Here is a 27,646-nt window from a genome sequence, read left to right on the forward strand (position 1 = left end):
TGAACTGAATCTGACTGAACCACAGAATGTTCGTATGAATAATGAACAGGACGTCGTATGAGGTCACATGCATTGTAATGTAACCACTCTTTACACTTAGACAAATTATTGCGTATTTTTTAATGATAGCATATTTTTTCAAGTGAAACCACAATCTCTACCATCACTTTGATAACTGTGTTGTTCTGGTGATTTTCCTATTTCCATGTGACGCCGTTTCCGAATAAATTAGAGGGGGAACAATAGCCATAACTTTCAAGTGGCCAGCTCTGTGAAAGAGATAAATTACTTCTCAGCAGTCATCTTGGAAAAAATAAAACTAATAAGGAAATGAACTAACATCCTTACGATGATCTTGAAAAAGAAACGAATAATGACCATGAATGTAGTGTATTGCAGTTTATATTACTGTAGCCCAAAATTGCATGTTTCTTTTCAGTAAACCCTAGGAATTGAACCAAAATGTCTTACAGAATGATAGATTGTTATAAATAATCTCTTTAGCATTACTAAACGAACAAAGAACATACTGAAATCAATTTCTCTATACGAAGGATTGTTATAAGTTCAGGATACATTCATTACATCAAATAAAATCAAAAGACGATATAATTTAAAGAAAAAGGGTGGAAATGAGATAAATTCTGAAAGGATGAAAAAGAAACTGTCAACAACAAATGAATCTACAGAAATAGATTTGCAAATTCAGACACAAACTATTAATCCATTCTTTTAAATAGTCATGGTTAAGAATGGAGCCTAGGGCAAAGATTTGAAGTCACGACATTTCCTCATAATAGTCGATATGTATTTGCCGCATGAATCTGAAATATAATTATTTAGAACAACGAATATTACTTTGTATGTAAGTTTTCAAAACCCTAAGGTCAGATTATTGTCGAGGTAGATAGCATTCAGATTCTGAAGCATATATTCGAGAAGGAGTTCCTAGAGACCCTTAGGTTCCGACGTTGATAAAATTTTGTTACTACACATGTATGTTCCGGTGTGCATATTAGCTGTTGAATTCTCGTATCATTCATAAGAATAAGAATTATGAAAAATGTTTGAAACTTCCATTTGAAACTGTTTTTCTTCCCTTTAGAATGAATATTTCAACGAAAGTGAAATGATAATTACTAAGCTCAATAACTGGTCACTTAGTGTTCCAAAATTCATTTAAAATGGTTGTAAATTTTTCGTGATGATGAAACACACAGGTATAGTTGAATAGCCCGCACTTAAAACGACTGATTCTTTTACTGTGGTAATATATATATATATATATATATATATATAAAGCTTTTCCGAAAATTCCACTTCTAATTGGGGAAGGAGGCAATTTACATATATATATATATATATATATATATATATATATATATATATATATATATATATATATATATATATATATATATATGTAAATTGCCTCCTTCCCCAATTAGAAGTGGAATTTTCGGAAAAGCTTGATTCATGTCCAGTTACTTTTAATGTATGATTTATACACAGACTTTCACAATCTAACTAAAGAGGCTTCCGATATTCTCTATTTTTGGCATAATTTTTTTTAACCATTTTCTATTTTCTGAACTCTTCTCTTTCCTTAGGATGCGTATAAAAATTCTAAGTTGTCTACGATCTATTTTAAACTTCGTCCTCTTCGATAAATTTGCTTAAAAGTACGCCAAGTCAATGGTATGGATGCATGTATGAAGCAAATTAATTTTTTGTGTAAGATTTTGACTTGATTCAATTATGTTGTTTCTTCTACTTTACCTCTTGTTTCCAATGATTTTGCAAATAAAGTAGAAACTTAAAATGATCTGTTATCGGTATCTGACAGAAAGTATGACAGTCCTGCTAAGTATTGCGTATAAAACTATCACTTTTTATTTGAATTAAATAGTAGGAAGTTTAATTTATCATGGTTAGAAAGTATGCTTCCGCAAACTGATTATCAGCACGAAAGAGCTTCAATTATGAGCAAAAGCTACATTTGGCAATGTGGGTTGGGCTAAACGCTATCGCACACCATTATCTCCTCATCAGCTGATGAAGCTTGATCAACATATACAGTGTTAATAGTTTCATTTCCGCAAACTATTCATTACACTATAGATTGTGCTTTCGAGATCATCTTCGGTCAGTGATTAGTTACATCATAATGAAACAAAGACTCAAATTAATGAAAGATTATAAAAGGGATATGCCATCCCGACTTATGTAACAGAAGTAAATGCAGAAAACTAAATACATGGACGTTAGCCGGGATCGTAATACTGCAAATTGCACTAAAAAAAAATTGCAATTAAATTCCCAAACATCAATGTAAAGTCATTTACCCTTCCGTTTGTAAGTTGATATAGATTTCCTTAGATTAAATTACAAAATTTGCTGTTCTTTTCTCTCTTGTTTTTTATAAATTTACACTAAATATATAAGAAAGTATGATATTTTTATTGATTAAAATGTAATTTTACCCCATTTCATATTAGTAATTTTACTTTATAAGTGTAAATTGATTTACATAGAGGAGTGGCAAACAGATTGCCACCGTTTTTTGTAAATTTACCTATGAATTTTTTTTACAGTGTATGGAAGAGTCAAAATATGAAATAATACTTTCGACAAAGTACACACTTCCAAATATCTAGGATCAATGCTAATAGACCAAAATCATATCCACGAAGAAATTAAATGTCGACTGAAAGCAGAAAATTGGTGTTATTATTCAGTTCAAAATCTTTTGTCTAGCGAATTCTGTCCAACAATTTGAAGCTAAAAATATATAAAACGATAATCCTGCATGTTGTTCTGTATGGATACGAAACATGGTCGCTTACTCTGAGGGAGGAACACAGACTGAAAGTATTTGAGAATAGAATCCAGAGATGAATATTCAGACCTAAGAGGAACGGAAATGGGGAATAGCGAAAACTTCAAAACGAGGAACTGGATAACTTATACACTAGAAAAAAAAATCTGTAGTTTAAATTACCAAACATCAATATAAAATCATTTATCCTTCATTTTGTAAGTTGGTATACATTTCCTTAGATTAAATTACAAAATTTGCTTGGTTCTTTTACAAATTTATAGTAAATTTATAAGAGAATATCTTTTTATTGATAAAAGAATGTAATATTGCACCATTTTATATTAGTAATTTTAGTTTATCGGTGTAAATTAATTTACGTAGAGGCTTGGAAAACCGAGTGCCACCGTTTTTTTGTAAATTTCGTATTTACTGTGTATCGTTTACCAAACATTGTTAGCGTCATCAAGTCTAGGAGGTTCAGGTGGGCAGCTTAGGTAGCTAGAATGGAAGAAAGCAGGAACGCTTTCAAAGTCTTAACTGGAAATCCAATCGGAAAATGACCATTAGGAAGACATAGACGTAGATGGGAGAACAATATTATGATGGATCTCGCAGAAATAGGAATAAAAAGTAAAAACTGGATCCAGTTGGTTAAGGATAGAAGTCAGTGGAGAGTTTTCCTGAATGCAGCATTGAACCTCCGGGTTTCATAAGCCATAGAGTTAGTTAGAAGGATAAGAATAGTGTTGCGAGTGAGACAAGAAGTTTCCTGTGTTGAAAATGAGACTAGTACATTTTCTAATTACACTCAAATTCAAACATTATAATTCTTATCTCGTTCGTCGAAATTTCTCGACTCTAGTGGGTAACAATAATTCACCCAAATCTTAGATCCCAAACAGTGTTTTAGTGTTAGATGGTTCATAGTATAAAATTTAGAAATTGACAATAAAGTGATTATGCGAACACAATGAAGAGCATTTACCAACGTTTAAAGATACACAATATAGTCCAATAATAAATGTTTAAATGTTGTTATATTACATCCTTAATGAACCACTCATGAAACGAAAGAATTTTGATGACATCTAGACAAAATTAAGAAAAAATCAGGACATAAATTTTGCACATAAACTTACAAAATGAGACGAGACAAGTTTCAAGACAAGACGAAAATAGAAACGAGACGAGAAATAATGCTTCGAGAATCTTAAACGTGGCTATCTGTTTAACTTGACCGCTAATTTCTAGAACCTTGTATCTATGTTTATCCGTGCTTTATTCTGTAAGGTAACCAGGCAATCAGATTTAAGCATACTAAACTAAATCCCAGATACTTATATGTATAATTAACAACAAAAAATATAATTCGAAAACATACTTAACGTGATTAGAAAAAGTTAACATCAATAGCCTGTGAAAGTAGAAAGGAAGCTTTCATTGCACTAAGCAATTTCAACTGCAACTTGTTATTATCTCAAACAGTAGGAGTTGTACTTGTTTATAATATGATAAACCCATTTCTTCTGTTTTATATTTCCGTTGTTGTTCATGTTATATTAATTTTTCCTTAAGGATGTCATGTATGATGTGTTTCCCATTTATATTTCATCACGGAAATCCTGAAGCAAAGAATTATGTATCACGCTTTGAGACAGTTCAGTCTCAGGATGGTAAATAACAATTCTAGTAGATCATGAATGACGTGATGTGTTAGACGATTCTTTATTCTTAATCCTGACTTGATTTCCTTGTATAAAGCACGGAACATTTTCAAAAAAATTGATAAGAAAAATCAATCTCTATTATTTCTTAAGTAGTATTGTCAAACTGCGAGATATCTCAAGGATTCTTCCTTAAATAACAACTAGGAGTATTACAGTGACACGTAAAGGAGTTTGGTAAACTAAACTCCCTAACGAGCTAAATCTTACCAACACTAGCCTGTACACTAGACTCTCGGTAATCCGGCCATTTCTTACAAAGAGGGGTGCTGGATTAACGAAAGTGCCGGATTATTGAGAGTGTCTGAAATTGAATTTGACTAAAGTACTATACTTTATGACATAGTATAAGCTTGCATACATTATCACAGAAAAAATAGAGAAACTTGAGATTGTATATACATAGATTATCACTCACTACGAAACATGTTCCAAATGTTCAGTTGAAACAATGTTCGACAGCGGCATGCATTATCACGCATCCGTTTTACAAGCAACAATAAACGTAAGTCACAATAGTACAGTATGTTGGGTTCGATTCCCGGTGGGAACACTCGGTAGAAAAAGTAAAAAAGCTTTTTCAGATCAGCCATCCTGAGTGAGGTTTTCCTGACTTCTCCTTATTCACACCAGGCAAATGCCGGGATGGTACCTAACATATATGTTCTAGGCCACTTCCTTCCTTCTCTTTCCTCGGATAGTGTGATCGCCGAGGGACGTCATCCCTAATATGTGAAAGGCTAACGTGACCATAGGTGCCGAAGCCCCAAAAATCTAGTTCCTAAGTACTGGATTTATTTTTCCGCAGCTACAGTATAAATTAATACAATCGTTGATAGATTGCTGCAACGTTATGCGGCAGACGCCAGATGTTGGGGACAGGATTACTGAGAGGACGGATTACTGAAGGCCGGATTGACGAGAGTCTAGTGCAGTATTTTACCACAAATTAAATTAAGGCTAGTCTAAGAAAAATGAATACTTGAAAACAGAATATAGATTTATCAAATAGAAAGTCGTTTAGTTACATTTCAGCGTTGTATTCCACGAAGAGATAAGTATTTTGTATCCTGAACATTATAGAATACTAATCCGATAATCTCTACAGCATTGCGGGTAGTCTATCAAATAAATATGACATTCATAATTACTCCTATAGGAATACATCTTCTTCTTCTAAGACTTCTTCCCGGGATCAGCTTTTTTCCCACCTGTTTCTATTTTGTGTTATATGCACTGTGACACCACACTGCACCAGATTGTTCTTAACACAATCTACCTCAAGGATGTTATAAAATAGAGGATCTGCCCATATGTATCTTCATCATATGAATTCAATGAAGCCAAAAAACAACCGAGCATCGTCCGAGCCGGCACGTATGATTGGCTACTCTCGTTTCCGCCATGATTGTTGGCTCGAAACATTGCGATCTTAGTGGCGCGGAGTGGGTAGAGTAGGTGTGGCGAAGCTGTGAGGTATGGCTTCACGGTTTTGTTGTATGGGAAGATCCTCTATTTTATAACATCCTTGATCTACCTACTTCTTCTTTGGCCGGCATCGCGTTCGTTTCCCACTCACTTGTATAGCATCTACCGGTGAGCTACGTATTTCAAAGTTCTTCTTCTTACATGCCCAAACCATCTTAGTCTACTTTCTTGCAGTTTTTTTCCTTACTGGTTAAATCTTTTGTTCCCTGGATTCATTCGTAATTTTATCCTTCCGCGTCCCTTCATACATCCACTGCAACATCTTCATCTCCGCAACATGCAACTTCTGTTCCTCTCTCTTCTTCGTCGTCAGGGAACCAATTTTTGATTGCCCATGTCTTAGAATCAAATGGATGCACCACTTCCATCAACGAATTTGATTCCTAATGTTTGACCCTGTACATTCAGGCCAAAATTGGCGATCCATCAAGTAGTAATTAAGATCTGAATCTCCCGAACAAATATATGAACAGACAGAGTAAATACTAAAGCCTGTGACAAACATCTTGGCATTTCAGCTAAACGAATAAAACGCAAGCTCTGACGCAATGTTGCCGAATGCTAAGGGGTGTGGTTATGGCTAAACAGACGAACTACAGCGCGATCAGGTGGCAAAGGATGGACGTGAATGTGTACAAAATAAACGTGGCAATACCGCTGGCCTCTCATTTGCTAGCAGCATTTAAAGAGAACTTGAAGCGCCGCCTTCAAATGCCAAGATGTTTGTCACGCCGTTTAGTAGTTAATGGCAAACTAAACTCAACTCCTTAAAAATTAGTTTATGATCAAGAGTTTATTGTTAGCCAAAGTAATCAGTTATGAATCATTAAATCCAAACTAAATGCCATTGAAAGTAAATGTTGTCAGGAAACACTTATTAGAAAAGTTCTTTCTACGTCAGTTATCAACATACTAAAACGACAGTGGTATCCTTAGTTCGTGACAGAGTTGGCTGGTTTAAGTCAAGGTGGTTTAAACCAGCTGGTTTATTTTTTTAAAAAAAAAACTTGTTTAGACCAAAAAACAAAAAATGTTCGTAAAACTGTAAGTGTTCGTAAAATCATCATGAACACACATTTGTGGGTTATCACGTTTCACTCCCGTATATTATACGTATTATATTCGGACCAAATATTCCCCATTCATTACTCAGAGATTATACTACAAAAGCAACTTTGTTTATATAAGTTTATAAATGTTTCTTTTGTGATTTTTATATAGTTTATTATTATTGTTATGCAATTGCAAGCAAAGAAAAATTGTAAATATTGTTTTATTTTAATAGTGTTTATTATTGATAAAATACACCAAAATGCCGTACTTTGGAGGGGGGAGGCAACCCACACGAGAGGCATTTATTGAAATAAAAAATATCTTTGGTATCTATTTATGTCAGAGGCAAAGTAGGCTCAAATAATTCGTATCCTTATTCACTTTTTCTACTGATATACAACCTGGACTAATAAAAGTCGTAAGGAATTAACTTGAACAAAATTAGTTCTGTACTCTGCAGTATTTTGTAATTGTCCATATGTAATTCTGTATAATGGTTTCACTTGTGCAACTGTTTATCTTCTTGTCTTCCTGAAATGACTCTTGACAATTATACTAACAAGCATGTAAAGATCAGTACAACGTATTTTTATCAGGAGTCATTCGTGAGTGAGTCGGCAGACGTATATCACATTTGTGACCAATTAGTCCCGGTTTCGAGTTCAAATGGAGGACAATTTCTCTCGGATGTAAGCCGAGAAGCGGTTTGGATTCCGCTTTAAGCTTATGTGCCCCTTCCAGCATAATCTGGTTGTTGCATAATAACACCAAGGCGAAACAAACTTATTTTTGTCATATGTGATATAAATACATAGAGCAAATTATTTAAACCGAAAAAACATGGTTTATGCACAAAAAACGGGGTTTTTGTTAGTTTTGTTTTCAATAAAAACAATGGTTTTTGCCAACCCTAGTTCGTGATTCTAATATGAGAAAGCATGGTCTTACAATCAAACTTATCATATACTGTTATCTGTTCCTCTCTTAGGTAAGAGCTAACGGATAACAAATTCACTCAGTTACTAATCTGATTGTGCAAGTAGTGATACGGGTATACATTTCTACTACTAGTTATATTGTTTGATCAGCAATGATCTTTTTAATAATTATTCATATAATATTTAGATGGTAGGAGATGGCACAGTGCCTCATTGGAGGTGAGCAATGTCTGAAAGCACAATAAGTCAAAATGAGACAATAACTACCTCTCTCTTTCCCCACACATGCACACAAATATCTAACGACACTGATAAAGAAAAATAGTAAATCAGTCAACTTATAATTAAATTAATTATATATTACCTGAGATACACACGCCTAACTTTCCCGACCGTGTTTGAGTATAGGATTCAAAGTATCTTACATTGTACTGCATGTGTAGAATGTAAGACAATATGCAAATTCGTACATGGCTTCATTATACGTAATTAGTATAACGTCGTCATTCAAATTCACTCCGACAACGGACTGAATATATGAGGATACAATTCTAATTGACAACTGGGCACAATAACATACGTAGGTAGTTCAAGGGGCAACTGAAAGCAAGGAATTCGTGTTATTATTCAGTTCAAATTTTTTTGTTGTCACGAATTCTGTCGAGAAATTTGAAACTTAAAATATAAAAAACGAAAATCGCGCCTGTTGTGCTGTATGGTTGCGAAACACGGTCACTTACTCTGAGGGAAGAACGCAGACTAAAATTATCTCAGAATAAAATCCTGAGGTGAATATTCGAACCTAAGAGAAATGGGAATGGGAAATGGTGGAAACTTCATAACGAGGAACTGCGTAATTTATACCGTCTACCAAACATTGTGAGGGTCGTCAAGTCTACGAGACTCAGGTGGGCAGGTCATGTAGCCACAATGGAAGAACGCTTTCAAAGTTTTAAATGGAAGTTCAATCGGAAGACGACCATTAGGAAGACCTAAGTGCAAATCGGAGGATAACATTAAGTTGCATCGCGCAAAAATAGTGGTACAAAGTAGAAATTGGATCCAGTTGGCAAGGACAGAAGTCGGTGGAGAGCTTTTATGAGCATAGCATTGAACCTCTCGGGTTTCATAGCTCATAGAGTTAGTTAGTTGGTTAGTTAGTTAAAGGGGCAACGGTGAAAATAGGAAAAAAATTTTAATCTCATATTGTGGTAGGTCTAAGTATAAAATTAGAAAAAGCTAAAAGTGAATAGATTACGTCTTTCATTTCGGAATACAGCTAGTAGGTTAAAATTACATGAAAGGACAAAGAAAAGTGAAATTTGACCCAAACAAAAAAACTTTTATCACTAAATATGGTTTGGTGGGGACATAAACATCCTCGGGAGGGGTACTTCAGCTAGTTTCTTCGGAGCGGGATTAAAACATGATAGGGGGTAAAAATCTCATTCTGCCTTCCGAAACATTGATTAAGTATATTTCACCAGAACAAACTGTACTGTTATATTTGGGTTCGAGTCTTATATAATTATAGTATTAATTACAATTTATTTTATAAAACGTATCAGTGGTCTGTGAGAGGAATTCAAAAATAGCCTTCAAATTCTAAACAGTAAAATATTGGCAACACTTACCGATTTGAAGGAATCGCAGGAATTTTGTTTCTCAAACAATTTCATCTTTTCGATCAATTGAGCCATGTCCTCTGTTGTTCTCTTTGTGCTGAAAAAACAGAAATGAGATATTACTTATTTCATCTGAGATGTTGCAGATAGATACAGTTATTTGTATATTTATAGCCATAGACAAGCTGGTGGTCGCATTCATAGGGCAATTAAGAGTTAGGTTAGGTGCAATTAGGAATGGGAAAAATATGTTCTTAATCTAGAGTAATGAAACAATTATGTAATAAACCTTTGCTTATTTACTTTATTTTATTCTATTCTGAAGTCTCCAGTCTTAAAGACCTGATGTAAAACATTGCCTACGTGTATTGATAACATTTTCGGTCTGAGGTTTCAACCAGAGGTTTGAGGTCACGGCTCAGACGTTTGAGCACGAGAGGCTTGAGATCTTTCAGTTTAACGTCCCACGATTACACCCTTAGGGCCAAGGGAGACGATGATTAAGACAAGTGAATGATGATGGATGTATTGGTGGAATAAAATGTGGGAGGAAATGAAGTACATTGAGAAAACCCACGAGCAGGATGTTTTCTACCACAAGCTTCCTTGGAAGGGATCGAATCCGGGACCCCACGCACCAGAAGTAAGCTCTAAGCTCTATCACTGAACCATCGTGTCCGCAAATAGGGATGCGCAGGAGACGAGTCGAGGCAGGATTTTCCTGACAAAATTCGAGTCGAGACACGGCTCTTCCAATAGAAAGATATACATTTTTCGAGTCGAGACATTACTTTTACAACACATTTTCGAGACGAGACAGCCACAAATCTTGTCTCGTGCGCATCCCTATCCGCAAAGTTTAATACCTCCATTATACTCATAGAATGCTTATGTGTCCTAGTATAACGCGGATAGCAGTGTTAAGTGCTAATGTTCCGGTCCTTTTTGACTTCCTCTTTAACAAGTGGTTATGGCTTCAATTCTCACCAGAATATGTGTTATTCCGATTCCATGTTAATAGGTTTACATCTCATATAACCTCGCTGTTGAAAAGGTATAAATTCCAAAGCAACCAACGTATCTGTGTCTTGTAGCTCAATGTTTTCATCGTAATATGCCCCAATTGTATTAGACTCATTGTTCAAAAACAACGGTAAACTTAAACTACCTACCTGTTATCCTTTCTTTTTATTTCAATTTCAAAATTTTGATCTACTAATGATGCTGTACATTATCGTAGAAGGGGGCAGAAGTTGTTTTTATTATTTTTTAAATTGGAGGTTTTCATGAACGTATCCTTTACCAATTTGACTATATTTCATAAAAATCAGAGAATTATTACGAATTTTTTAAAGGAACATTTATTTTTAAACATCAGGAGTGGATAAATTTACCTCATTGTCGACTTCTTTCAACTCAGTGTAGTAAGAAGTGATAGAAAGCCTCGTAAAACATATACGTGTACTCATATTCTATCAAAATCGAATGATTTTTACAAAACTTCTCAAGAACGTATTTCCTCACTCATTCATTCTTGACTGTCTCTAAACTCAAGCATTGTGAAATATTCGAAAATGTCTGAAAAATATATGCTTATTCCACCAAGGGACGCGGTGGCTCAATGGTAGCCAGTGGCAATAGCCGAGTGATCTCGGGCGTTCGGCTTGGATCATAAGGCGCAATCCACTGGGGGTTCGAGTCCCTCTGAAGAGCATGGAGGGAAGTTTAATTGTCCTCGATATTTCCGTGTTTGTGTCTCTCTCGTGTTTGTATTACGTAGAATGTATGTGAGATGACCATGGAGACCAATATCCCGGTTGGGACGAACTTTTTAAAAGTGGTAGAGCGTCCACTTTTGGTACGTAGGGTCCCTGGTTCGATCTCAGCTCGCTCCAAGTAGACTTTATGGCAGACAATCACCGTGTGCATAGGTTTTCTCGGGGTTCTCCCGTTTCCTTTCACTTTCTTCATTCCACCATTTCTTTCAATTCTCATCATTACCTTCTCCTTTAGTCTAGCCGCATAATCATGGGATATAAAACAGAAAGATTTCTTTTCATTTTCATCTTTTTCCACCAAAATCGAACATTTGGTAGAACATACTACTTTTTTATTATTATTATTAAAATGATTGGAGTTAACCCATTCCCTTATTCTTCACTGATTTGCGCTCCATGTAGAGGGATCATTGGGAATCCTGAAAGTAATATGAATATATGCCATATTACTTGAATATCAAATACATTTTTTTTAAACGAAAACTATCGTGAAATATACGCTTTTTCTAAATGCAGGGAAGATTGGTCAATTCGCCTTTAAGCTCTTACCAGACTTTAACTCCAATTTAGGATGACTGAAAAGCGTAAAAAAATGTACGTTATTTTGCATTACAATCCACTAAGTTTGGTGAAAACTATCCAGTAAAATTATCTTATCATATTATCTCTTTTGGAGACTTGTCTCCTTTCCGCTGCTTATACTCGACCAATTTCAACCACGTTAATGAGAATTGTCGGGGTGCCCTAAAGAAAATATACACTGTACTTTATTGGACTCAAATAATTTTTACATGGTTTATACTGTAGAATTGTTTTATATGTATATGTGCAAACTTGCAACATGGGATAGATCTATCTGCTTTCCCACTCTTTTTCTTGAAGGATTGCAACCCCACAAGAGAGTTATTTCGAAAGGTTGCAGGACGAGCACATACCAAGTTCCATGAAAATCAGGTGTTTTACGAGAAAATCAGGTGTTTACCGACAGACGGACAGACACATAAATGCCGATCGAGTAGAATGGTGGTAGCTCGTTACGTTGGCTTCAATCACGGCACATTATGTTTCTGAAATTAACACAAATTTTCGCTCTTCTTGATGTGAAGAGCCGATACTGGGAACGGATGAAGCTCATGTCCATAATGAAGTGACTATTTCTTTACTGTTATTTTAGTTAATCACTATATACAGTCTTCTTAAACCTGACTTGAAAGGATTAACCAGTTGAGAATGCTCCAAGAGCATTGCAAGAACAAACTTAAAAAGAATTAATTTTTCTTATTAACATCTACAGGCTTTATATACCAATTGTTCTATGTAGTGAATTACTATACTCATTAAACAATTATTGTAATATATCTATCCATTCATAATTTTCTTGAATACTATTTTTTTCCCACAAGTTTTGTTTGTTCTGTTAAAACGTTCTACGATATGTTACTTTACGAAGACACATGCTCAAAATGGAGAGCTTAAAAATGAAAAATTCTCAAAATATCGTCTCTCTATGATTTACGATTCCCGAGATATGGCTCCTTAAATCTCCCGAAATCCGACCTTTTTGGCCAATATTTGGGGAAAGGTGGCCAGTTGGCCAGTGGCTACCGTGCACTATTTGGTACCAAAATGTTCACCATCCTGTTAGGTATTGATCGACACCAATATGACTTACGGTTTCCGAGATATGGGACCTTAAATCTTCCGAAATCGGAACTTTTTGGGCCAATATCTCGGGAACGGTAAGAGTGACGCGAAAAATTCCATCACTTCTTTCAGATAGGTTTTGATGCTTTATGGAGTGGAGAACTCAAAATTGAAAAAAATGGCAAATAACAGACAGACACACAGAGACATAGAAAACTCAGTAACGAACTTTCTAAGTTCGTTGAAAATTACGAAAGACGTTTGTTAGACAATTTATTGACTAAATCTGGCATTTGTGATGTTCACAAGATATGAAAGCCAAACGCTTAATTTAAAGGGACTACTCTACTGCTTATAAAGTCCTGTTTGGTTGTCCAGATTCGTTTCAAGTTACAATATTTACTCCTTTTCTTTTCAGCTGAAAGATGCTAGAAAGTGTGAATTCTACTTACTTTTAAAATCGTTAGGAAAGAACATGGTACATGAAAGAATAATAAAAAATGAAACTTGTCCAAACGCTCTATAAATTGTGAGAAAATTGCTGTTTCGACACATTCATGCACGAAAAGCGGATCAGAACAAGTGAAACCACAAATACTGCGAATGCTCTGCAAAACCAACGACACTCTTCCTCCGCAAAAATGTGAATTGTCTGATGTGTATCCGAGTGATGTAATTAGCCATTTTGAGCAATACAAGTTAACACCATTTTCGCTTCACATATAAGTAATTTGCCAATAAAGTTCTTCCTTCTTGGTAGGTTCAAGTACAATTGTAAATAGCAAAAGAGTGTTTATCCTGTATTTGTAATTCTCTAGAGTATAGATGGGGAAACAATTTTTCTTTTAAAGGCCAGATTGACAATGCCCATTTTCCATATATGATAGTTTTCAATAAACCTAATCTTTGTTGTTATTTTACAGTTATTAGTTTCATTAATAATTTACATAACACAACAACATATTTAACAAAGAAAGTAAATAAAATATCATTTACAGGATATGGTAAATTTTTCAAGAGCAATTTAAAATATGCTTCACTTACGAGTCCATTATAAATAATTATATGGATTCTGAAATCAGAAGATTTATTATCAGAGAAAAAATCCTCTTATATTGATTTAATTGGAATTGTTCTTAGCTATTTCTCTATATCATTGTTTATATTCATCCACCTACCGATTTCAATCTACCGGCATACATATTTCTCCATGATTTTTCAAGCCCCTAGAAATTTAACTTTACAAATACTCGTTAGTAATAACGTGTACGAAAGCTATACGTTCAATTTATATAAATACATTTTTAAAAAATAAAAATGAAGGTGACTATGTTTGTGACTTAATAACTCTTGAACCATCCGACCGATCTCGATCAAGTTTTCAACATACATGAGGTTCGAGCCTGGGATGGTTTTTATCACTTCACTTTGAAGGTGCAACTTGGGGAAGGGAGAAGGAGAGAATATTAAAATGATCGAAAATTATCTATATTAGTGTCGAGTCCATAGTTTTTGGGGTCGCTGCGATGAACAGCGACACTTCAATGCCGTTTAAATCCAAATTCAGTCCAGCAACTTGAAGGGGGTGAAGTGAAAGATATCTAAAAATGATCGAAAATGATCAGTATTAGTGTTAAATTCATAGTTTTCGGGGTAGCTGAGATGAACAGTGACACTTTCGATGCCATGTAAATCGAAATTCAGCCCACAATAGTCATATTTAATTTTTGTTCATAAAGATTACTTATTATTTTCTGATTTTTTATTATATTTTCTTTGTTTCTGTCGATTTGAGAGAGCTTCAGTAACAGTAAAAAGTGACTTACTAACGGAACATATTACTCATTTTTCTCGTTTTAACGCAGCGAATCGGGCAATTGAAGTTAGTCATATTTGTAATTATGAATTTGAGAAATGCGTTAGTTCATGAAGATTTTTCTTCCTTCACTCACAGGCACACTTGGTGATGTATTATGTACGTACTTTCAAATACGATAGTAACTAGCTAGGAACAGAGTTAGATTGAATCCGTCAAACTTTCGTGCAACCTTGTAACAAATTGCTCTTTCGATAGTGTAACAACTTACTGTTATAAGTAATCCATTTAGATGTCAAGTTTCTTAAACTGAGCCCAGATTAATTCAAGATCTTGAGGAGGAATGCACCACGTAGGACTGGGGTCATTGACTGGTTCCTCTTTCACCTCCTGTCAAGAGTTGAGAAGGAGTATAGTTGTGTGAGGTCAATTATCCATTGACTGCACCTCCTTACCTACTTCTTGGCTGGAGCAAGTTGTAATGGCCATCGGCTGAGCAGGTCGACCACCATGAATAAACCCGCTTCTCTCCTCTGCGTAGTGTTAATGGGGACTTTCTATCATTTACGTGTCTCTCAGATAACCTTATGCATCTCTGCGGGAGAAGCAAAACAACAGATATTGCATATACGTGTGTATCCATCGATTGCTAGAGAGTGCCCTAGTTCATCATCCGCGGTTGCAGAAGCAGACAGGGAGAGAGAGTCTGTATGAGTGTGTAACACAGGAACCGATTTGCATAGAGCCATAAAACGAAACGCGTCCATTGAACTCTCACTTGCGAAACCACACGAATTGTTCTACACATCGACCTCTGGAAACTCATTTCGAATGCAAACAACACTCTGCGTGTGTGTGTTATGACTCTTCTCTTTGGGTTTCCAGATAAAAATAAAAATTCTAACTGAAAATGTTTCACTTTTCATTTCCCGTGAAGTTCTTAGGACTTCCATATATGTACACTCATGTCCAAAATTATTGCCGCATGTCTATTATTATGTTTTTCAGTAATATAATTTGATAACGAATTCGCCCGATATTTCTTGTAATGTTGTATGTTTATATGTTGTTTGTTGTATGTTTATAATCGGCAAAGACATGTTTGTGAAAAATTTCATGTCAAAAGAGCAGTAAATAAGAACAATAAAACGAAAATAAAACTTGTCCATTTAGCAATATTTTGTTTTACTCATTGTAATTTTGGTATTTATAATTCTTTTCCTATGAAATTTACCACAAATATACATTTCCCGATTATACACATAGTATCAGTATTAAAAGTACCCTGCAAAATCATTATCAAATTATATTCTTACAAGAGGACAGTTATAGATATGCGACAACCATTTTGGACATGAGTGTACATTTCCATTTCTAAAATCAAATGAAATTTCTATCGTAACATTCCATGGGTATGTTCTTTAGGCTAAAAGAGATAATGAATAATTAATGAAAGAAAATTATTATGAAAGAAATTGTGGAGTAAGAATGTGGGAGGAAATGTGAGAACTGAAAATACCCACGGATGACACGATGTTATCCACCAACAACTCATATCGACTGATATTGAACAAATTTTCGTTCCTCTTGACAAATATTTTGCTTCTTTTACCTGAATGAAACACCAAATCGCTACAACTTCATAAAAAAAAACTTGTGATTCTCAAATTTCTTTGGTGATTTACTACTTTTCAGTTTCTTGTATTTTAACATAAAATTAGTGTGTTTGCCGTAATGTTGAAAACTTATCATGGACAGCCGCAAAGTAAAAACCTCATCTTCGGCATCTGGATAAATGATGTCAGTAAGTTACGAGTGACGTTATTAATTATTGCCAGTGTTTGTTCATTACTAACCAAATAGTCTTAGGGAATTATTTACTAGAAGCTGAAATTACTAACTGTCAATACGAAAGCGTATATAGACAAATGCAGTGGTCGAGGTAAGACGGTATGCGGTGGTATGCCATACCACCTCTGGTTTTTCAGTAATGAGGACATACCGTCTCTGTTTTTTCAGTGATCAAGACCATATTTAAATAGCCGGTATGCTGAGTCAAAATCGATATAAAACATACCGCCTCTGCTTTTCTTTTTCCACTTCGAACACTGGACAAATGTCGTTTTTAAACAAATTATATGACAAAATATTTGTATGTTACAGAAAAATGTTCTATTATACAAGTAACCACAATGAGTAACTTAACACAAGTATGTGATTTGAAAACATAACATCCTTACTTCTATCCTTACCTGAAGACAGCTGTCTTTTCATTAGGATCATAACTATGCGATGTTGCCGACTTCATAACTACGGTATCACTTTCCGTTATGGTATTTTTATGCGCAGTGGCAAAGATATGGAACATTGAATTTTCCAAGTGTGTCCAAAAATTAACAATATTATGTATTAAAATCGTATACTCACTGTATAGTGGATTACAGTATATCATCGGAAGAGCACTCATAACTGTATGAACGATCTGTGATTCAGTTACACATCATGTAAAGTTTAAGGCAGCAAACAAGTCTTTCGACGGTTTTGTTGATGTCTTTCCTTCCCTTCTAGTATCTTAAATCTCCTAATCTTTTAACATTATTTACTTATGCTAGGCAACTGTCTTCTATATGGCACGTTCAGCGCATAAGGGAATCAAGTCCAGTTTTGGTAATTTTGTACATATGTGTTTCATTTTTAAGATCTCTGTAACTGAAACTCCTTTCAGAGTATAAAATATTTATGTACAGATATTGTAAACAACTCTTCTAATGTAGAAAAGCAGTGTTCTACCCTTTGAGAGGTTTCATTCTCATTTGTTTAAAATAGGTATCAAGGTAGAAGGAGGGTATCCTGTAAAGAAAAGTTGGATAAGCACGGATTTCGTTTGAGTTGTCAACGAAATTAGTTAAGCTGAAGAGAAAGAATAGATGGAAACTTAAGATCAGGGATATTATGCATACAATTGAGTAAATATAACTCAATTAACTTAGGTTTCTCTCATTAGTTTCCCCTAGGGGATAAAAATAACAAAATTATCGATATTAGTTTCCAGTTGATAGTTTTCGGGGTTACTGAGATGAGTGGTAGCCTTCCTGATGCTAATCAAGTCCAAAATTAGCCCCATTGACATGGGATAATACAACAAGTGATAAATAAAATGTCCAAAATCGACGTTTATCTCTTGTTTGTAATCGCATCACAATAAAAGAAAAAGGCCTCTTTTCAGTCCCAATATTTTCTTCTATTTTTCAAATCATCGATCATTTGTGTTCTTCTTCTTCCTACTCCTCGCTTTCCTTCCATCTTTCCTTCTATGGCGGTATGAAGAAGACAATTTCTTCGCAAGATGTGTCCAATCATGCACGCTAAAAGCCTATGTTCTCTCCTATCCATTTTAAAATCTTCGTTTGTTATTCTTTCTGTCCATTTTATCTTCTCCATGTTCCTCCAACACCACATTTCGAAGCTAAATATTTCTTCTCTAACTTCCGTAATGTCCAAGTCTCTGAATCATACAGTCCAGTGCTCCATACATAGCACTTGACCAATTTCTCCCTTACTCCAATGTTAAGCCTGTTAGTTAAGAGTGATTTTTTCTTGTTGAATGCTTCTTTGTCTATAGCAATTCTTGACCTGATCCCTTTGATGCAGTAAGCATCTCTCGTCAAAATACTTCCCAGATACTTGAAATTATGACTTCTTCAAGCTCCCTTTGTTCTACTCTGACTCCTAAGGGAGTTTCCACAGGATATTCTCATGGCTTTCGATTTTTCGATAGATTTCTATTCCATATAGTTTTCCAGTGTCAATTATTTTGTCAATCATCTCCTGTAGTCCTTCTTCTGGTCTAGCTATAATAACCGTATCATCTTCATACCTGATCTTGTTAATGATCTGCCTTTCAATCTTCTGTTTCCGTCTCCAGCTTCCATGAATGCTTCCTTCATTAAAGATTAATGCTTTGTGTATAAGATTACAAAATCAGAATTGTTGTAAATCTGCGCAATAATCTATATCAGTGTTGTATTGTCTTCCTTGCTATCCACCAAGATAATTGCTGAAGTAAATATATTGAAAGGTATCTGAATAAACTTTACTTAGATACAGAACTTACAATGAAGTAATTAAGTTCCTTATCAGTAAGTTTAGTTGATTATATTTCCGAATTATTTAAGAACTCATATTTATTTCCCTTTCTTTCAGGACGAGCGAACTGGTGGCACTTGTAGCTCTCTCAACGACACTGTTTCTCTTCATCCACACGAGGGACCTTCACACACGACTTAAGGAAATGGAAGTGAGACTCCAACCAGAGGACATGCAGCAAACACTCTCCTCAAAGCAGCAGTCAGGTAGGTGTCGACTTATTATCTTCCGCATCATTGCATCATGTCTGATATATTAATTCCGTACAGAAATAGTCAAAATTATTGGTATCCAGTGGAGGTTAAATGTTTCAATTTAACGTCCCATGTTTATACCATTTAAACAAATGAATGGTGATGGAATAATTGGTGGAATGAAAAAGTGGGAGAAAGCAAGAGTACCCGAGAAACTCATGGACACGATGTTGTCCACCACAAACTTACTTGTCTGGGATCGAACCAGGAACCCCACGCACGAGAGGTAAGTCCCCTACCACTGAGCCATTGTGCTTCACAGTTAAACGTTCATTTTGTACTATACTCATTAAAGGACATTTGTCCTGCATAATAGTTATATACTGTACTTTTAACGATATACCCTGGTTCGATTCCCGGTGGGAGCTCATGTGGCTCGAATTCCATGTTAAACTGTAGGTCCAAATCTCATATAGCCTCAGTGCTGAACGGATTTCTAAACTCCAAATCAACTAACTTTTAACGATAAAAATTTTAAAAATAATGTAGGTAGAAAAACATGGGCAACTTATGACGAAATTTTTAACGTTTTCATGTTGTATGAAGTGGCAAATCCACGGGGAGAGCGTTGGAGCTACCTGCTCCCCAAGGACTATCTTATTTCCTAGGGATCACATTACATTCATTATACACATCTTATGTAAAAGCTAACTCTATGGCCTTTGGAATCCGGAGGTTTAATGCCGCGTTCACAAAAGCTCTCGTTTGACTTTTGTTCTTAGTCAACTGGATTCAGTTTCTACTTTATATTCCTATTTCTGCGAGATCCATCTTAATATTATCCTCCCATCTGCGCCTAGGTCTTCCTAATGGTCGTTTTGCGATTGGATTTCCACTTTAAAACTTTGAAAGCGTTCCTAAGCTACCAACAAGAATACGATAAATCATGTATATCATTTGTTATATTATGTGATTTTTGAAATGAATTTGTTTTTAGTTTAACATCCCTCAGTTATTTCATTTAGGTTAAGTGAGATGGATGATTAATGAAAGTGAAAGATTGTGTGTTCCCCTACCGGAAATCGAACCTGAGACCATGTGCACCAAAGGCAAACGCGCTAGCCACAAGTCCAACGGGAAGAGATATGTATGCAATATATTTACGAAAAATTTATTCTGCTTTGTTGGGGAAAAAATCATACTTCTTGCCTGCGTTCATCATCTAGGATCCTTCTGGATCCGTTAGTAATTTAGTGTAGAAAATACTGAGCATAATCATTTTCTGGGATGCAAATAAGAAAAGAAAGGAATAAAAACGAAAGATGATTGCCATTGCATTTAATTTTAAAATTACATAAACCCTTACAGGCATACACATCGGCATACGTCAAACTATGCTCGCAACATTTTCCATGACTTCACTTCCTCATTTTATTAAACTAAGCCATTAACAATTTACACATTAGTTGCACTAACGAGAGTAGTTCAAGTTATTACTCATGAAATTATTGCCTACAACATCATTTGTAAGCTTAGTTTTCTCTCCCTACAAGGACAGAAAACAATTTGCAAGTAGTGTATTAAAACAAAAGTGAAAAATTGCTCGGTGCGCTATTAAAGAAAGAAAAGAAAAAAAAACCAGACTTATGAAACCATAAATCTATAGGGTCTACATATAGAAATAAAAGTGACTATGTTTGTGACTTAACAACTCTTGAATCACCCGACCGATCTCTATCAAATTTTCAACATAGATGAGGTTCGAGCCTGGAATGGTTTTTATCATTTCATTTTGACAGTCCAACATAGGAGAGGGGAGGAGGAGGGGAGAAAGATAATGAATGATTGAAAATGACCGATATTAGTGTCGAACCCATAGTTTTCGGAGTTGCTGAGACAAACAGTAACATTTTCGATGCTGTTTAAATCCAAATTCATTCCCCATTAATACTCCCAAAGGGGGGGGGGAGGTAGGTGACATGTAAATATAATTAAAAATGCCCTATATTAGTGTCAAATTCATAGTTTTTAGAGTGTCTGAGTTGATTGGTAAAGTTTTGGCGCTCTTTATATCCAAAATGAAATGTATTCTCTCTGTGGGAAGAACGGGCAGTCTGTTAGTATATAAATATGTCCTGACCTTTAACATAAATTAGATTTACAGTTTTCAGATCGTTTTGCCTTCAAATATCACAGTGTTTTGTACCAATTTGTTCTCTATTATCGAAACAGCATTTTAAAAACCTCCAGAACTGTGCGTTTAACTAATAGCACGTAAGACGCCAAATTTCTAGTACAAAAATCGAACGGTTACATTATAATTTTTAAAGAGATTTAGTTGAGCGAATGTATATATATATATATATATATATATATATATATATATATATATATATATATATACTGTTGTTATTTATATAATTAGAAGACCTACGATATAATCATGGATTCTTTTCATGGCAATTGTAAAGAGTGAGCAAAAACCTTCTCACGCATTAGAATGTGATTCCCATCTGAAGAAAATGAGGTTGTGTACCGTACGAGTATTTGTAAAATCTTAAAATTTAAATGTATTCTAATCTTCAATAGAGGACAAATAGCTCTTGGCAAACCCAAAAGAGTAATTCTCTTAGTACTCACGTAAGACTACTCCTTACGCAAAAAATCCTTTGTAGATAACTCTGCTGAGAAAAACTCCAATGAAAGAGCTACGCACTTTGCTTCGAGGTTCCAGATTGAACACGCAAAGACAGTTCCCAGAAGATAAGTTCAGCGACCGTTTACGTAACACCAGAGGAAAATCTGTATTAGGAAGTCACCGTGGTAGTTCAGGTATTGAGATGTGTTTTAGCTTTCTATACAAATAGTAAATATTTATATAGGAATATTCTATTATCTTTGTTGTTGGGGTTCATAATTAGAACTGGAAAGGAGTTAAACAATATGACCACACTAACAAAAGTGTATTATACACAGAGAAAAATCCGTTCTCCGGACAGCGGTATATTGTACAAATATACGGTATCCTCTTGCTTACTATAGAAATCAGTACGGAGCATACTTATCCGTATGCTACATAGGCACTGCCCTTAGATGTTACATCATGCCGTTGCAGGATGTCTGACATCCAACAGTTTTCCGTATATCACATGCATATACTTATGTTACCTTCGTCAGCTATACGTTATATACGTCCAGTTGTATGTGAGATCCTGGTACGGTAAGTCCAGAAACTACAGGAATTACGTATGTAACCTACCTTTTTAAGTACGCCACCTACATTTTTTTCTCAGTGTACTTATGTCCGATCAAAACTGGAAAATGCTGCTGTGATCTGGAATCCATCGCAAGAGCAATACCGGAAAAAGCCCAATCTACATTTATCAAATATTTGGTATACAAGGGAACTGGAGTTTATCCCTCTTCTGAATACTACCTAACATTAATGGACAACTTCTGTATCCCTACATTTGAACAAAGATGAAACTTGAAAGATCTTATTTTTCTTCATAAAATAGTACAAAACGAATTTAATTGCACGGATCTCATATCAACATTAAATTTTCATGTCCCGACACTTAAAACTCGTGCTAATAACTCTGGTCAGTTTTATTGCAAAAAAACAAGGACCAACGTATTATTGAAATCACCAAACTGGAGAATATGCTCTTCTTATAACAAAATATCTATCAAACACAAAGAAATTGACATATGTTATATGGACTATATGTGTAAGAAAACTATTGTAAATTTATTTTATAATGCACCAACACTGTAATTGGGCTTATGTCTGTTGTGTTGATGACAAATAAATAAATAAATAACCAAGTAAAGTAGATACAAACGTGAAAATTGAATTTTCCTCGTTGAAGACTGATTCTGGTCGAAAGATCATTGTCTGCTGCATTCTCTTGGACTAAGCTGACTTCTTACAATCGATGTGACTGCATCGTTAACCGCTCTTTACCACTCCAGTAATGCGAAAGATATCTAATGCATATGTACGAATACTTCTACTTAACCAATTGATATGATATAAAGGTAATAAAGTGTGGAGAGACTTAAACGGGAGTTAACATTTATGATATAACTAGTTTTGTTTAAGTCGCAGTGCTGGTATCAGATAATGTAAACGAAATTCTGATTTTTTTAAAAAAAAAACAATCTCAATTGAAAATAATGAAAAAGTTTTAAAATTATAAGAAAATAAAGAAAAATTACAATAAGGTGAAATACAAAATGAAATGAACCTTTCAGTTTAACTTCATGCACCGAAGCTAAGGGTGACGGTGCTGATGATAGTAAATGAAATGGTGGAATGAAGAAAGTGGAAGGGAACAGGGAAACCCCAAGAAAGCAGACGCAGATAGTATTTGTCCACCACAAAGCCCACTTGGCGAAAGATGGGATCAAACTAGGGACTCCACGAATCAGAGGTGAGCGCTCTTCCCCTGAGCCACCGCTCCGGTAGGTTTTTTTTTAAATGTAAATGATAGGGCAATAGTGTAACAATGAAAAATTGAAATGAAATGAAATGAAATCTTTGAGTTTTACGTCCCACCCTTATGCCGGTTAGGCTAAAGGAGACGGTGATGATGAGTAATGAATGAAATAGTGGAATGAAGAAAGTGGGAGGAAACGGGAGAACCCCGAGAAAACCCACGCACGCGGTGTTTGTCCACCACAAAGTTCAGTTGGCGGGGGTGGGATCGAACCCGGGACCCCAAGCAGCAGAGGTGAACGCTCTACCACTGAGCCACCGCGGATGAAAAATTGAGTACAGTGTATGGCCTAATGGTTGTCTTTCACAATGTTGCTGCAACTTTTATGAATATTATAGTCAATGCATATGTGCAGCGCAGTGCATAATGATAAATTGGCTTTGGCCCAATGCAATGAACACTTTTATTATCAGTTATCTTAACTTGTGAATGCTTTATTATCAAGGTGAAATGTTAAAGACCCGTCTCGACCTAAGTGCCATGTTCAGAAATTAATTTCAAATGGTACGGTCGTCTTGTCGTGAAAAGACAACATGCAATGCCTATTTCATTTATACTGATTCATTTAATTCAACACCTTTAATTTAATACCATTACCATTATTATATTCTGTGCCGTTATAGTCTACGTCCCAAAAAATAATAAATTTGAAACAACTGAACACTAATAAAATATTTTGCTGTTAGTTCATACGTCATGTCAACATTATCGCCATAATAAGTATTCGTCTATAATTAATACGAACTGAGAAATTCTTGTTAAGAATGATGATTTCAGAGGGTTGTCTGGGTGGAAATTCTCCTCGAAACTAAAGATTCCCCTCCGTGCCATATCTTTGTTCAAGCTCATGTTAGTCACCAGCATATTCATTTATTCACAGTACTATTTTTCACCCCCTGTGTACTGAAAGTCCATCTTAGAGGAAATCTGGAATCACCATTGCCTGTTAATCTCTTCGATCTGAAGTTTTCGCCTTCTGAATTGACTTTTGTTCATATGCGTGTTCTTACTTCAAATTAGAAATTTGGTGCAGGTGACAAGACAGAAAATCCAAATATTTTACACATACTTCTAGAATATCTTGGCTTGCAAAAGTGCATTGTATACCTACGTAAATATTCTATTAACTCGATCTAGTTTGTTCCTGGCTTCAATCCGTTACTATCTTCACAGATAACAACGAGTTTAAGGTGCGGTATCTATGATATTCCCTAGCTTCTATGCAACTCATACAGCAACAAAGAATTGTTGGTTGCATATAAGAAAATCTTTAAATTTTACGTCTCACGATTATGCCGATTAGGCTGAAGGAGCATATGATATAAGAATATACAACTTTTCTTACTGCAAAAAGGTTATTAGATTTTAGTTTTGTGTGCTCTTTTTTACTGCCTTTATCAGAATTTATTTCGGAATAAGATAGGTCGCTTACTCTGAAGGAAAAAAGCAGACTGAAAGTATCTGAGAACAAGATTCTGAGACGAATATTCGGACTCAAGAGAAACAGGAATAGGGAATGCCGGAAACTTCATAAGGAGGAACTGCGTAATTTTGAGCATTGGGTGTCATAACGAGGAGCATTGTTAGGCCATCAAGTCTAGGAGGCTCAGGTGGGTAGGTCATGTATCCAGAATGAAAGAAAGTAGGAACGCTTTCAAAGTTTTTACTCTAAATTCAATCGGAAAACAACGATTAGGAAGACATAGGCGCAGATGGGAAGACAATATTACGATGAATCTCACAGAAATAGGAATACAAAATAGAAAATGAATCAAATTGGCTAAGGATAGAAGTCAATGCAGAACTTTTGTGGACGCGACATTGATCCTCCAGGTCTCATAGGCCATAGAGTTAGTTAGTTAAGTAGGTAGTAGGAAAAGTCGTGCTCTGTGTAACCACGGGCGTCTCTGGCGGAGGGGACAGGGGACGTGTCCACATCCAATATTTTGTTGAGGAGATGAAATTGACCAATACTGATTTATATAGAGGAAGTACAGAGAGGCACAACAAATGAATTTATATGGTTGTTAAATATTAGTTGGGCTGATTGAAATGGGTGAGTTAAGTGACTACATCACTGCTGCACTAAACCTAAGTGAAAGGATCTAAAACTCATTTCTTCAGTTCTAAACAATGTATGTGGTACGTACAAAAACCATAGGCTGGTGGGTGCTCCACTTTATTTTCATGCAAGTAAGTTTCCTTCCCTTACTTATCTTTGATTTATTTCGACTTCAAAGTTCTCTCTTTTAGAAACTTAACAAAAAGTAATTTTCATTATAATATTTATAAGTCAATGTAAAATGTAATCAGTGGAAGTTCCATATGCAGCTCAGGACTTTGGAACTCATCGGAAAGAAATGAACAACAAATAGTGGCAGAAATACGTCATGTTTAACCGATCGATTGTATTGGTAAAGGTAGTATAAGGATGCAGTTATCTCATAACTCAAGAAAATTACCACTTACTCATAAATTTGATGTAAAGTCAGTTAGTCTAGTAGCATTCTAGTGGACACTGTCACCCCCAATTTAAACTTGCCGCCTATGTGTGTAACGATCTCACATGACAGCCTGTACGCGGTGGCTCAGTGATAGAGGATTCATCTCCGGTGCTTGGGGTCCCTGGTTCGATCCCAGCTCTCGCCGTGTGAACTTTGTGGTTGACAAACACCGTGCTCGTGGGTTTTCTCAGGGTTCTCCCGTTTCCTCCCACTTTCTTCATTTCATTCATTTTTCATCATCACCGTCTCCTTTAGCCTAACCGGTACAATCGTGGGACGTAAAACTTAAAGATTTTTTTATGATAGACTGTATGCACACCTGCTGTATCAGATTGTTCTGAAGTTCTTGTGTGGGTCGTAGCTTTTAAGTCTTTCATAAGTCCGATGTAGAATAAGGACGCAAACTTAATTCAATCAAACCGCATTTTATGTCGAGAGAAACAAGTTACGTTATCAGATCTGTCTATAGGACTTAAAAAAGAAAAACAATTTTATTGTTACCGTCTTAATATACAGTAGATTACAAAGCGCACCGAACCGTGAACCCATCTTAGAGCTGGATGTGATCTTTCTGTAGTGTTGTGTTTTACGAACGTGATTTAAGTATTACATCACAATTAGCTTGTTTTCTTTTTTCTGCCAAAATCAACAAGAAATGTGTGGATTCCGTTTCTGCGTGTGTGACGGAAAGTGTGTCATTGCTCCCTTATTCTTTGAGTTCCACTCAGTGGCTCTTGCGTGGAGGAAGACGGAAGCACACAATGGACTCAACAGAGAAACCCACACTTCTCCAAAAGAAGCTTCTCCCTTTAATTGTTCTCACGTAATCACATCAAGTGTATGGCCTGTCTTTTAAGCTACACGTGCGCTACTTTTTTCAACAACATGTTAAATAGCTAGTTTGTTCCTTTTACACTTCTAATCCTAAGCTCGAATAGGGCTCGTAGTGTCTTAGAACAACAGGACGAAGCCCGAGCCCAGGTCGGGTCTTACATATGAGTCACTTAGTTACCTTCTGCACATACGAGGATCCAGGGGACTTCCAAGCGGGACAAGCACCAGTGCTGCAAAAGCTCGGTAATTGAAAACTGAGAATCTTTTACGCCCCCCAAGAGTCCATTCTGAATCCATCCTTGCTTCTGTGAGTGGTGGTCGGTTTCAACGTTTATCGTCATGGAACAAAAATGGTAATCGGTGGCGACAAACTATTTTCTGTAATCGATTCAGGTCTCAGGGGCACGTAACATCACAAGCTGAATCACTACCAAAACCAGAAGTGGGTGAAATTTACTTCTACTTCCAATTTCAATACTGATTTCCGTAGAGAAAAAAAAACGGTAAGAGATATTCAGATGCGGGTTTTTGTAGTTTATTCAGCGTCTCAAGAATATGTTCCATGTCCTCCGTTAATCC

The 27,646-nt window shown here is 35.6% G+C and overlaps 1 protein-coding gene across 1 annotated transcript in view; it reads left to right on the forward strand.

Moving 5' to 3' along the window:
* The window catches only part of LOC145676608 (uronyl 2-sulfotransferase homolog pip-like), a gene marked incomplete at its 3' end in the record, with an annotated part of 71,711 nt that extends 52,472 nt beyond the window's left edge, over window positions 1-19,239 (forward strand). The window contains exon 2 of the mRNA XM_081747445.1: window positions 19,091-19,239. Coding sequence (XP_081603571.1) covers window positions 19,091-19,239 — 149 coding nt within the window. The remainder of the gene's footprint in view (window positions 1-19,090) is intronic.
* Window positions 19,240-27,646: the final 8,407 nt, after the last annotated feature.

This window comes from Thermobia domestica, unplaced genomic scaffold (assembly GCF_964235325.1).
Source record: "Thermobia domestica unplaced genomic scaffold, izTheDome1.hap1.1 HAP1_SCAFFOLD_242, whole genome shotgun sequence".
Lineage (NCBI taxonomy): Eukaryota > Metazoa > Arthropoda > Insecta > Zygentoma > Lepismatidae > Thermobia > Thermobia domestica.